General features: G+C 40.7%; 1 protein-coding gene across 2 annotated transcripts; it reads left to right on the top strand.

Annotated features, from left to right (window-relative positions):
* The first annotated feature begins 690 nt into the window (after positions 1-690).
* slc6a7 (solute carrier family 6 member 7) lies at positions 691-10,335 on the top strand. 2 transcript variants are annotated; one of them, XM_063486259.1, is made up of 15 exons: positions 691-943; positions 2,502-2,727; positions 3,221-3,352; positions 4,014-4,224; positions 5,790-5,928; positions 6,039-6,173; positions 6,273-6,376; positions 6,492-6,616; positions 6,715-6,827; positions 6,924-7,061; positions 7,164-7,263; positions 7,507-7,625; positions 8,467-8,487; positions 8,796-8,969; positions 9,069-10,335. In XM_063486259.1, exons 1-15 carry the CDS (start codon positions 875-877, stop codon positions 9,237-9,239), a joined length of 1,977 nt encoding a protein of 658 aa, XP_063342329.1. In that variant the 5' UTR covers positions 691-874; the 3' UTR covers positions 9,240-10,335. The 2 variants fall into 2 exon arrangements, with proteins under 2 accessions (XP_063342329.1, XP_063342330.1); XM_063486260.1 differs by lacking the exon at positions 8,467-8,487.
* The last annotated feature ends 1,463 nt before the right edge of the window (positions 10,336-11,798 follow it).

Genomic DNA, 11,798 nt, shown 5'->3' with positions numbered 1-11,798 from the left:
CTGAAAATCTATTAGATTAAAAACACAACACACATATGGTTAATTTAAATAAGAGTTAGGGGTATAAATATGTGCCCTGCTTGTTGGATTAACTGAGCAAAATAACCTGGTACTTCCTAAAAAAAAAACCCCCAAACCCTCTTTATTGCAGAAAATTACATACAGATAAATAAAGACTTAGCAGATATAACGTAACCTTGTGTTAGCATCTCTCACTTAACTGTGTGTGGCGGGAGGCTTTCATGTGCTGCTACTCTTAGCAAGAAAGAGACATTTCTGAAAATTGGACAAAATAAACCTTTTTTTGTGCCACGCTAAAGAAAAATAAATGTTTTAACTGATGTATTTAAGGACCAGAATCATGTTTGTGTGCAGCTAATACTATGTAAGAGAGCCTTATGTTGATTCATTGAAAGTATACATCTTTAACTTGGTCTCTGTTGGTGGGCTGCAGGTGCACACAGACGTGAGGTCAGCCTTTGATGGTATCTGTCAGACAGGCTCAGGGCGTACACTGCAGAAAACTCAAATTAATGTAAAGGACATGTAAAACAAAGCACCGAAACACTAGCATAGCTATCGATACTCTTCCAGTTCCCGCCCAAAGGTACAGGAGAAGGAGTAGGAGGTGTCTTCCTCCTGGATAAAGCTGCACCTGCGCCCTGCCTCCTGTCTCCTCGTCACCTCACCGCCCACCGGTTTGTTTCCTGCTCGTCACTCTGTTGTTGTGTCTGAGCTACAGCGCTTCTTTTTCAACTTCAGCCACCACATCATGGAGTCCTAAAAAAACCGCTTTCCCCTGTGAAATGCGGAGGGACGAGTGACAAACCGGACAGCGAAGGGCCACCTCTGTCGGGAGGGAGAGTGGGGGAAAATGCAGGACACAACCGGCAAAGCAGCCTCCGGGAACCCGGCTGGAGACAGCGGCGCAACCGCAGAGCAGGTAGGAGCAATGCAACTTTGTTATTCTCGCTTTCACCGCATCATACACGACTCTGTGCAGGTGTAAGACACACGCCAGCCTCCTGATGTAACCCCAGAAGCCCGTTACGAGCAGTTCAATGTCACCAACGGGCGCTTTCAGTTGTCCGCCGGGTATTGTTAAAGATACCGTGTTCAGATGAGGCGGTCCAACCTGTCCGCCTGCATTGCTCTCAGGCTTTTCCTCTTCGTCTGCAGCAGATAAAGACCTTGCCTCGGTTCAGTTGTTCAGCAGTTGTGTTTACCTTAACTTTTTCCCGCTGTGTACATCACACATGCACAATGAGTATTCAGCTAGAAAGACTGGTTTAATAGTGCAGCAAATGTGTAGAAACGAGAACTAAAACGATTCGTTTTCCTCTGAGGTGTGGCTGTGGTATATTAAGTGACTGTGAGGGTATTTGGGGTTATAATTGAAAATGACTGCAGCTACTTGTTATTCTAAGCCCCCACTCTTTAAATTTCAATGGGACAACTTATATCAATATATCTGGATTTTAATCACTAGTTAATCGTCGAAGAATAGTAATCACCACAAGAAACAAGAGTAACTGTAGCCTTAAAGAAGTTTTGTTTTGTTTTTTGACCAACAGATTTTACCATGTGCATCAGATTTTCCACGTCATATCTGTTTGATGAAGTGTATAAAAGCCAGTCATACAAAATATCTCAGACATGCTACATTATGGGCTCAAAAGTTGTAATGTAGTTTAATTCAAACAAAAAAATACAAGTACAAAATAAAAAAATACAAAAAACTGCTTGATGGTGTCAATAAATGTTTTTAAGTACAAAAAGGAGTAGATGGAAGTTTAATACTTATCAAGACCTACTCCCCTTATGTAAAAAGAAAAAAAAATATTATAATACTAGCTAAACTTTAAACAGGCCTTGTACATCCTCAGTAGCTATAGATACGAGCACATAATGATGATAAATGACAATGGTAATATCCAGATAACAACTTGAGAACTCAACTCAGTAACTTCTTTTACAGAAGCAAATCATCCTCATGTTCATGTAGTTTGTTTGTTTTTATGCAATAATACATTGGCGTTCAATGTGTTTAAAAATGGGGGGCTGGGGGGGGGGGGGGGGGGGGGGGGAACGTGAACTATATAACAATGCAGCAACAATGCTTAAAGCAGAAGCCCTGTTGTTATCTTCATCAGACTTCCTCCCTGTGTGCGCGGACATCAAAACCAGTTCCTTCTTTGTTTAGAGGTAGATGGTGCGCAGGAAGGGAGAGGAACAGGAAGCAATAGATCAGTGGACGGTTTTAAGGAGATAGAAAAGTTAAACCACACGCTAAGTGTGTGTGCCTGTTCTTGGTTTTTGTACTCGACTGTGTAATCCACAAACTGCAAACAAACCTTGTCAGACAAAAGCAAACAGAACAGTCAGTCACAGTCAGTTCCTCATATGTATTTACATCAGAGTTACCATGTATTTCCCCTCTCATTTCAACATCCTAACAATGTAATTTCATGTTTCGTTGTTGTTGTTGTTGTTGTTTTTAGAATAAAGTAAATATGAATGGAAATACAGTCACACAAAATGGTTTCAACCCGCCAAGTACACCTACACCACAGCCACAGTCTGAATGCCAACTACCTACTCCAACACCGATTGTCCAGAGGGAGCAGTGGGGTGGAAAGTATGAGTTCCTGCTCTCCTGCATTGGATACTGCGTGGGACTGGGAAACGTGTGGAGGTTCCCCTACCTTTGTTACCGCAATGGGGGAGGTGAGTGGTCCATAGTCAAATGCTTGTCGTGCGTGTGTGTGTGTGTGTGTGTGTGTGTTAATCATTGTTTGTAACACTCATTTGTGCATGAGGCACTCTTTGCCCTGCCCTTGGGTGTGTGTGCTTCTCATCGTGCTGATTTATTTGGCACACTCTTTCCAGAGCACGCCATGACAGCCTCTGGAAAGACTGAGGAGAGTGGGAACTACATCACAAAGCATTCACTAATCCTCTAAGTAGGGGCAATGTTTTTCCTCGATTACACGCCAGAAATGGGGTTTACTTTTTGATCCCAGCCTTAAGTAATACACATCTCTTTTTGAAAAGCGTACATGTTGCAGCTTGTCTGACAGTAAAGCCAGATAGATTATGTCTATATTGCATTTTTATAAGTTAGCCTGCTGCTACAGGCTGCCAGCATCCACAAACCAAGTTGTTTTTATTGAGTCGTCTCCCTCCCTTCATTAAAGAGGCCTGTTTCTAATCTTCACAGGTGTCTTTCTCATCCCCTATTTCATCATGCTTATTGTTACGGGCGTTCCGCTCTTCCTCATGGAGCTGAGTTTAGGCCAGTATGGAGCAGCTGGCCCGATCACTGTGTGGAAATGCTGCCCTCTGCTCAAAGGTAATTTCCTCCTATTGCAGGAATATTTTGTAAAGCAATTACAGAAAGCAGAAGCAAATCGGTGGAAAGACTTTGGAAATTTTAAACATGTCAGCATGGTGATTTCATATGGGGGTAATATGGTCAAAATATCTGACCACAGTTATGCAGCATTTCTGTTTGAATTTGAAGGATATGTGTGGGCAGAATCTCCGATTGACGTCAAAATGCCAGCGTCACCAGTCAGACCAGACATTATAGTTCATGCAAATAGCTGCTGGGTGACTCAAAACAAATTGCTGCCGCACTACTTATGGCTTAACTTAAAATTCCTGGCTTCTCAGGAACTAATTTTAACCCTGTAAGAAATGTCTTACGTACAACTTGTGCTAGGGAGTGGTCATGCCAGCAGGCTTATTTAACAGAAAGGTGAGATGGAGTTCCTCATAAAAGCAAAAAGGAAGTGAACGTTTTTTATGTTAGCAAGAATAACACTGGCTGTCAGCAATAGTGCGATCAAGGGTGAAAAACTCTGCGGTGATTGTTAAATGTCAGTATTATTTCTTCTTGCCAGTTTAAGCACCACTTTCTGAAACGAATGTCTTACATACAGTTTGCCTTATATAGTAGAACATTTGCTTTTGTCTGAGGTACTCCTGTCCCTCTTTGTGTTTTTACATAGGGATTGGGATTGGGATGCTGTGTGTGTCCACACTGGTGTGTCTCTACTATAACGTTATTATAGCGTGGACATTTTACTACCTGGGAAGCTCATTCCAGAGCCCTCTGCCCTGGTCCTGTGAGGCCCTCGCCAATGCAGCTATCTGTAGCGGTAACATCACTGCCAACGACTCCACTGGTAAAGTCCTCACCCCGACAGAAATTTTCTGGAAGTAAGTGCTTTATTTGGATGGTCCTTTTACATAAATGAATAAATCAGTGTTGTTTTTAAGGTTGTACATTATATGAAATGTTTTACTAAAAGAAAAAAGTAATGCGTAGCAAGGGTTTACTTTTTTTTTTTTAACTTATATACTATGGCTGCATCAAAATGACAGCAATGCAAAGGCACTGGTATGTCTCTAAGCCACACCTAAGTGACACATTTGATGGGTTTTAGCCAATTGTGTCTTAACAATAGGGTGAGAAAAAACATACAAAAGGCTTTGAGCAAATCTGTAATGGCAGCAGGAGCTTTAACTAATCAAATTGCATTAAAACAAAGTGACAAGAATTGTTCTCATTCAAGTCTACTCATTTTAAATTTCCCATACAATTATTAAGGTAATTATAAACCTTGCTGAAGTACTTGCTCAAAATGACTCGACACTTGATCCCAGTCAACTGTTTTTAGTACTTCACAGCAACACAGTGTTACTACAGAATACATAAGAGTTTCAGTACAGAGCAGCTGTCTGTACAGATAACCACAGCAGTCCGTGGGACACGGTGAATGAATCCCAGAGGCTTTGCACATCATCATTACAAAAAGCACTGTGTTCATGTTTTATCCTTTTAGTCAAAATGCATATCACAAAAGCTTTCTTTCATTTTAAGGTGTATAGCCTTATAGCTGGTAATGCAGTCAGTATTGTATTACACTTTACTGCATGCAGGGGGGCCAGAGCTTTTCTGAGCTGTCAAAGAATGAGGAGATGAGGTGCAGCCTGGACAGGTAACTACAGGTAACTGTGTGTCACAGGGCCAACACAGACGGACAGACAACCATTCATACTCACCTGTGGGCAATTTAATTCCCAATTAACCTACCCCCACTAACTGCATGTCTTTAGACTGTGGCAGAAAGCTGGAGTACCTTGAGAGAGCCCACGCCAACATGGAGAGACCATTAAAACTCCACACAGAAAGGCCCTGCTGAGATGGTGGATTCAATCCCAGGTCCGTCTTGCTGTGACGCAACAGTGCTAGCCGTAGTACGTGCCATCGTACTACGGCTTTAGTCAAATTCAATTTGGTTCAATTTTATTTAAGTGAATTCAAAAAATAAAAGAAATCTGAATATTACAGGCATTGTAGTAGACTTACTCCCTTGTAGGACATATGGAATGTTTTAGCGTTCAGGACGATGTCATCATAGAAATCCAGACCAACAGCTGTGCCTTGTTTATATAGTTAATGTGTAATAGGTGCTTGTTTGCATAGTTGCCTCACAGCAAAAATGTTTAAATCCAGCCTGGAGCTTTTCTGTGTAGAGTCTGCATGTTCTCCTCTACTTCCTCCTACAGTTAGGCTAATTAGTGATTCTAAATTACCCATAAGTGCAAACGTCTGTCTCTCTCTGTTAGCCCTGTGACAGATTAACAGTCACTCCAGGGTGTATCCTGCCTCTTTCTGATAGCTGGGATAGGCTCCACCCCCCACACAACTCTGAATTGGATAAGTGGGAGAAAACAGATGCGTAATATGTGTGGTCATATTTGTGCTATTTCATCTGTAGTAAGCAAGTCCTGGGTGTAGTACACAGTGAGGGCCTTCACGATCCAGGCCCTGTGCGGTGGCCCCTGGCCCTGTGTCTACTGGCAGCGTGGATCATCATCTTCCTGTGCATGCTCAAGGGCATCCGCAGTTCTGGCAAGGTGACGCAACACAATGTTCCTATTGTCAGCACAGATACACAAACTCATGCGTGGCCTCTGCTCATATATCTTGCTGGCCTCATGTGTGTCCTTGCTGTCTTTGCTTTCAGGTGGTTTATGTGACGGCTACCTTCCCATACTTTGTGCTCATTGTTTTGATCATCAGAGGGGCCACACTGGAGGGCTCTCTCCAGGGCGTCGCCTTCTACCTCACACCAGACTGGAGCCGCTTGGCTAACGCACAGGTAGATTTGATGGGACAGTGGTAGTTAGTGAACACAGTGTATTGATGCTGCTTTAAAATAACTGCAGATATTTGTGTGTGTGTGTGTGTTGTGTTGCAGGTTTGGAATGACGCAGCCTCACAGATCTTCTACTCATTAGGTATTGGCGTCGGGGGGCTGCTCTCTATGGCCTCTTACAATAAGTTTGACAACAATGTCATCCGGTGAGTTTGGGCTCTGTTCTATTGTTTTGTCATTTGTTTACTTGTTTTTCATGGCTCTGGTAAAGAAGCCATGAAATCAAATCATGGTTTGATTTTTGTGTTTGTTTGTTTTCAGGGACACTATAGTTATCACCACAGGAAACTGTTGCACCAGCTTCTTTGCTGGATTTGCTATATTCTCAATCCTGGGTCACATGGCATACAGGAAGGGCGTTCCTGTGGGAGAAGTGGCAGATACTGGTAGTTACTTTACCTATTTGGCTTCTATAACACAGACAGCAACAATTAATTACTTGTATCACGTTTTCTGAAATGCAATTTTTTCTGTTTACTTTCAGGTCCTGGATTAGCCTTTGTTGCTTACCCAGAAGCCCTTGCACTGCTGCCAGGCTCGGTGTTCTGGTCAATTATGTTCTTCCTCATGCTCTTTATGCTGGGAGTTGATACCCTGGTAAGGCTGCACTCTATACAAAGATAGCAGCAGAAATAAAGCTCAAACATATGGATACCACCTGTTAATGTTTTACACCTTCTTAATGCTTCACAGTTTGGAAACATGGAGGGCATCACTACGGCCGTGCTGGATGAGTTTCCTCACCTCCGAGGAAACCCACTGCAAAAGTCCTTATTCTTGGGTGCTTTGTGTTTTTTCTTTTACCTGATGGGCCTTCTGTTAGTCACTGATGTGAGTTTGTTTGTATGTTTGTTTTTAATGAGGAGTCTGACGTGTCTGCATGCTTCATATGATCAGAAAGAGTCATATTTCCCATGCTGTCTGTCTATACAGGGAGGAATTTACTGGTTCACTCTCATTGACTCCTTCAGCACTAGTTTCGGCCTCATCATCATCACTCTCTTCATGTGCATTGGCATCTCCTTCTTCTATGGTATCTCATCTCACAGCCCTCATATTCACAATAAACTCCTTTAACCATGTCACTCCTTTTTTGATAATTTCAGTGACTGACTTGCTGTATGGCAAGTTTGTTTGTTTTCCCCCATTTTATTTTTTGAATAGAACATTGATCATATTTTTTTACATTCTGATTTCTTGGTCGAATGATGAGCATTTTTTTAATGATCTTCCTTGTATTTGAATGGGTTTTTTTTTCTAATTTGTTTTTTATTAGGCGTCAACCAGTTTTGTCAAGACATTTTGGATATGATCCGCCACTGCCCTCCCTGGTGTGGCAAAGTGCTGATTTACTTCAAAGCATGCTGGGTTTTCTGCACTCCGTTTCTTCTACTGGTGAGTTTACACTTGAACTGATATCGATATTGGTTGTTAGTAGATAACAACAGCACTGGTAACGGCTAACAAATGCTTGTGAAAATATCTCTCTAATAAATCGAAGAATCTTTGCATGCAGGTCTCAGTGTGCATGGCTGCTGCTTGCTTTTCTTTGCATCCCTTCACCCAAAAGATCAGACTTAACAGGACTATTGTGAGATGTCTGAGAAAATGCAGTGTTGAGGTTGAGGTTGTTGTTTTCTGCTAGCTTTCACAGCTTTAGTACAACTTTCTGTCTCCCATTCACCAAAGGATCCATATGTTTGATTTGGCACAGATTTTATGGCACATGCCCTTCCTCACCCCACCTTTCCATTTACCCAGTCTAGGGACCAACACTTGGAGTACACTAGCTTTTGAGCCCATGAGGTGTGGTTTGTGACTCCTCTTGGTCTTTAAGTGGGAATCTCTGTGTATAAGGTGAATGTGTCCATCATGAGGCATTTAGAGAAAGTCTGTAAATTGTAGCCACAGTAAATAACCCTTGTTGTGCACGACCTACTAGACAACGTACAAGTTTTGATATTCTTTTTAATTACATTTTTTAAGGTGGCTGACTTCAAGTCCAGAAACTATAAAGCTGCTTTATCTTAAATGTTTTACATTCTGTGATCTAAATTATCTTATTCTGTTTCCATTATTGTTTATCTGGCACAGCTATTATGGGATGAATAAGTAAAAACCACTTCTGGTAGCTGTGGTGATACTGCTAAGCTATAGCACACATTATATACTTGTTGATTTGTATCATTTTAAAACCAAATTCCTCCCTTTGTTGTTTATGCTGCTTCTTCTAAAGCTTGAACTTTGCATCCAGCGGGTAACTCTATTAGCATCTGCATTCAAGTGTACCAGTGAACCTTTAGTAAAAGAGCAAAAGATAGTTCATAGTGTCCTATTAAATGACTGAAGGGTTTGACTCAGAAACTAACAAAGGAACTAAAATGACGTCACTCATTTAAAAGCGTCAGTTGCCCACTGTGTTGACATCTTTGGGGCAGGTAAATAATTGAAGAGGAGAAACTGGAATTCGATCTGCAGTTTTTCTGTGTCGGCCCTCCTCTCTGCTTCTTTTTGTGTTGAGATGAAATGATCCTCTGCTCACTCTGTGCTTTTCCCGTTGCATAGTTCATCCTGACATACATCTTCATTGAGATGTACAGAACGTCACTCCGCTACGGCGACTATGTGTATCCACTGTGGGGTAAAGCCTTAGGTGTGTGCATGGGGGCCACCTGCTGTTTACAGATCCTCATCTGGGCTATCGTCGCCATCAGCAAAGAAACTGGAACACTGAAAGAAGTCAGTATCACCACTCATTAACGTACACTACTGTCACAGTACCAGTCTTAAGTGGGTTTGTGATTATCTCTGGCTTTCTCTCTCTCTTTGTTTTGACAGCGTTTCCAGAAATCAATCCGACCACTAAATTCCTGGAGGCAAAATAACCTGAACAGCACCGTGAGAGCAGAGGAGCATGTAGAGCCTGAGCAAGTGGATGCCCCATACACAGTCACACTCACCGACATGGACATTACTGCGATGACGTGGGACATGGGAAGCCAGGCATAAGGGAACAGAGCATTTGTGAATACACCATGACGAGCAGACTTTGCTCTAAACAGACAGAGCAATTTACTATTTTGTTACTGGCTGAGGTTCAGCTCTGGAGGCTATGCTCGCTCACACTGTGTCCTGTGTCAGGGCAGTATGGATTACCTGCTATATTTATACTATTATGTACATAAATATAGATTTTTGAAATCCTTTTTCATTGCTTGGAATGTAAGGCTACGAGGTTTTAGAGGAAGCTTGGATTATCATATATATGCAGGATTTCATGAGAATGCGTCAATGAAGATTATGTTGCAATGTTTATGCTGAACTTATTTATTATTATAGTAGCACAGTGTAATGAACTTCTACTGACAGTTGCCAGCAGCTGCTGTCCAAGGAGGAAAAGAACTTTGTGACTGTTACCCTTCATGCCACTGATGGAACCAGAGAAGTGACCACAAATCATCATGCTTTCAGACTAAATGGCATTGAAACATAGCTGCACTGAAGCAAGAATATTTTAAATTCCATTTTAAAATGAATGATTGCAAAAATGATTGGTAGAATAAATACATTATTTATACAATATGTTGCCAAATGAACTATTTCTCATGGGATTGTCTGTATTTCAATGCAAGAAGACTCCTGACTCTGACTATTTGCATTTCAAATAACCAGTTCCCGCAGTTCCGCAGAAAATGTAGTGTTTGCGTCATGTCTAGTGAAAACTTGTCTTTGCACATCTAAATACAACCGAGTAACAACTAAATATATAAATAAAACTTTTATTGTTAGTTGTGTTTTTAGTTTTTTTAAATAGAAAGCTAATTAAGTAATTTGAGTTAAATGTATTCTGGACATGCTTATTGTTGGGGTTTTAAATTTGCCCCCATTTGCCACAACTTTCTGTGTGTTCTAAAGTTGATGACAGTAACATCAGAACGTACAGGGTAGAAATTACAGACCCTTTAGTGTTCATCTGTTTAAGAGGGCTCACAGAACCTGTCTTCTCAGATTAAGCATTTAAAGCCTGAACCATGAAATAATTGCCAAGAAATTAAATTTTTTGGAAAATGTTCAATTGCTTATTTAAGTTTCTGAAGTTGAAAACAAAAATAAGTATAAATTTGCAGGTTTTAGTTTTAATTTGTACCATATTTGCTACATCTGGCTTTTTTTGCAAGCTATTGCTTAAAAATGTATTGTGCAATTTGCCTAGTACGCAAATTATGCATTTTTAATCCCTTTCTGAATTTCAGAATTACAAAATAAATATCATCACAAGAGGGTTTTTTATTCTTTTCTTGCAGAATCTCTTCATAAACCTTTACATAAACATTTAAGAACATTTTTCGTCGGTTCCTTTTGCTTATTGTATATTTTTTATAGTGTCCAATTTAAAAACTACTTGAAGCTATGGGATGAGTATATATAGCCCATAACAGTTTGACTTAACTTAATGAGAAGAATTAGTGTGATCACAGAGGCCAGTCATGTGGTAGTCTGCCTCTTAACAACACACACTCATTGGCCACTTTGTTAGGTACAGCTGTTCAACTACTGTTCAGGCATGTAATCATGGTCAAGATGACCTGATAAGTTTAAACCACACATCAGAATGGGAAGTAAAGATGATTTAAGAGAACTGAGTGTGGTTGTTGTTGCCAGGGAGACTGGTCTCTGTACTCCAGAAACTGCTGATCTACTGGGATTTTTAGACACAAACATCTCTAGGGTTTACAGAGAACGAAAGCATGGATCCATCCTGTCTTGTTTTAATGGTTCAGCATGCAGTGGTGATCTAATGGTGTGAGGGAAATTTTCCTGGCACACTTTGAGCCCCTTAGCACCAATTAAGCAGCATTCAAATTGTACCACAGTGTATTGCTGCTGACCATGACCAACCCTTTATGACTACCTTAGGATAGGTTCTTCCAACAGGATGATGTGTCATATCACAAAACTCAGATAATTTCAAATTAGTTTCTTGAACATGACTGCAAGTTCACTGTAGTCAAATGGCCTCCACAGTCACCATGTTGTGGGTGGAAGATTTGCATTGTGGTTCTGTAACAGAAAAATATGCTGCATTTGTGGGATGTTGTCATATAAGTATGGTTAAAAATCTCTGAGAAATGTTTCCAGCACCTTGCTGAATCTGTGTCACACAAAGTAGTAGTAGTAGTGTGCAATACTGCAAATTTTGGTATCAATCCAATAACAAGTATATACAGGGCCAGTATTGCAATAGATAGCAATACCAATACTTTTAACCTATAAAGACAGGCTATAAATAAAGTAGATGTGACTGTCCACGCAAAAAGGTTTAGACATTTTTCACAGTGTATGTTTGACACATATTTTTTCATTTCCAAAAAATTATACATATATATATATATGTATATTCCACTAGTATGATCCAGTACAAATACCAGCATTGGTATCAATGCTACCAATATTTGGATCGATCAGCCCACCTCTATCACAGAGACTTAAGGCAGTTCTAAAGGCAAAAGGGGGTCCAACCCTTTAGTGGCAAAGTGAACCTAATAACATGGCTGGTGAAATGTATTT

The sequence above is a fragment of the Pelmatolapia mariae genome, linkage group LG10_11 (assembly GCF_036321145.2).
Source record: "Pelmatolapia mariae isolate MD_Pm_ZW linkage group LG10_11, Pm_UMD_F_2, whole genome shotgun sequence".
Lineage (NCBI taxonomy): Eukaryota > Metazoa > Chordata > Actinopteri > Cichliformes > Cichlidae > Pelmatolapia > Pelmatolapia mariae.
Note: the sequence above shows the minus strand (reverse complement) of the source record. Positions and strands in the feature narration are given on the sequence as shown.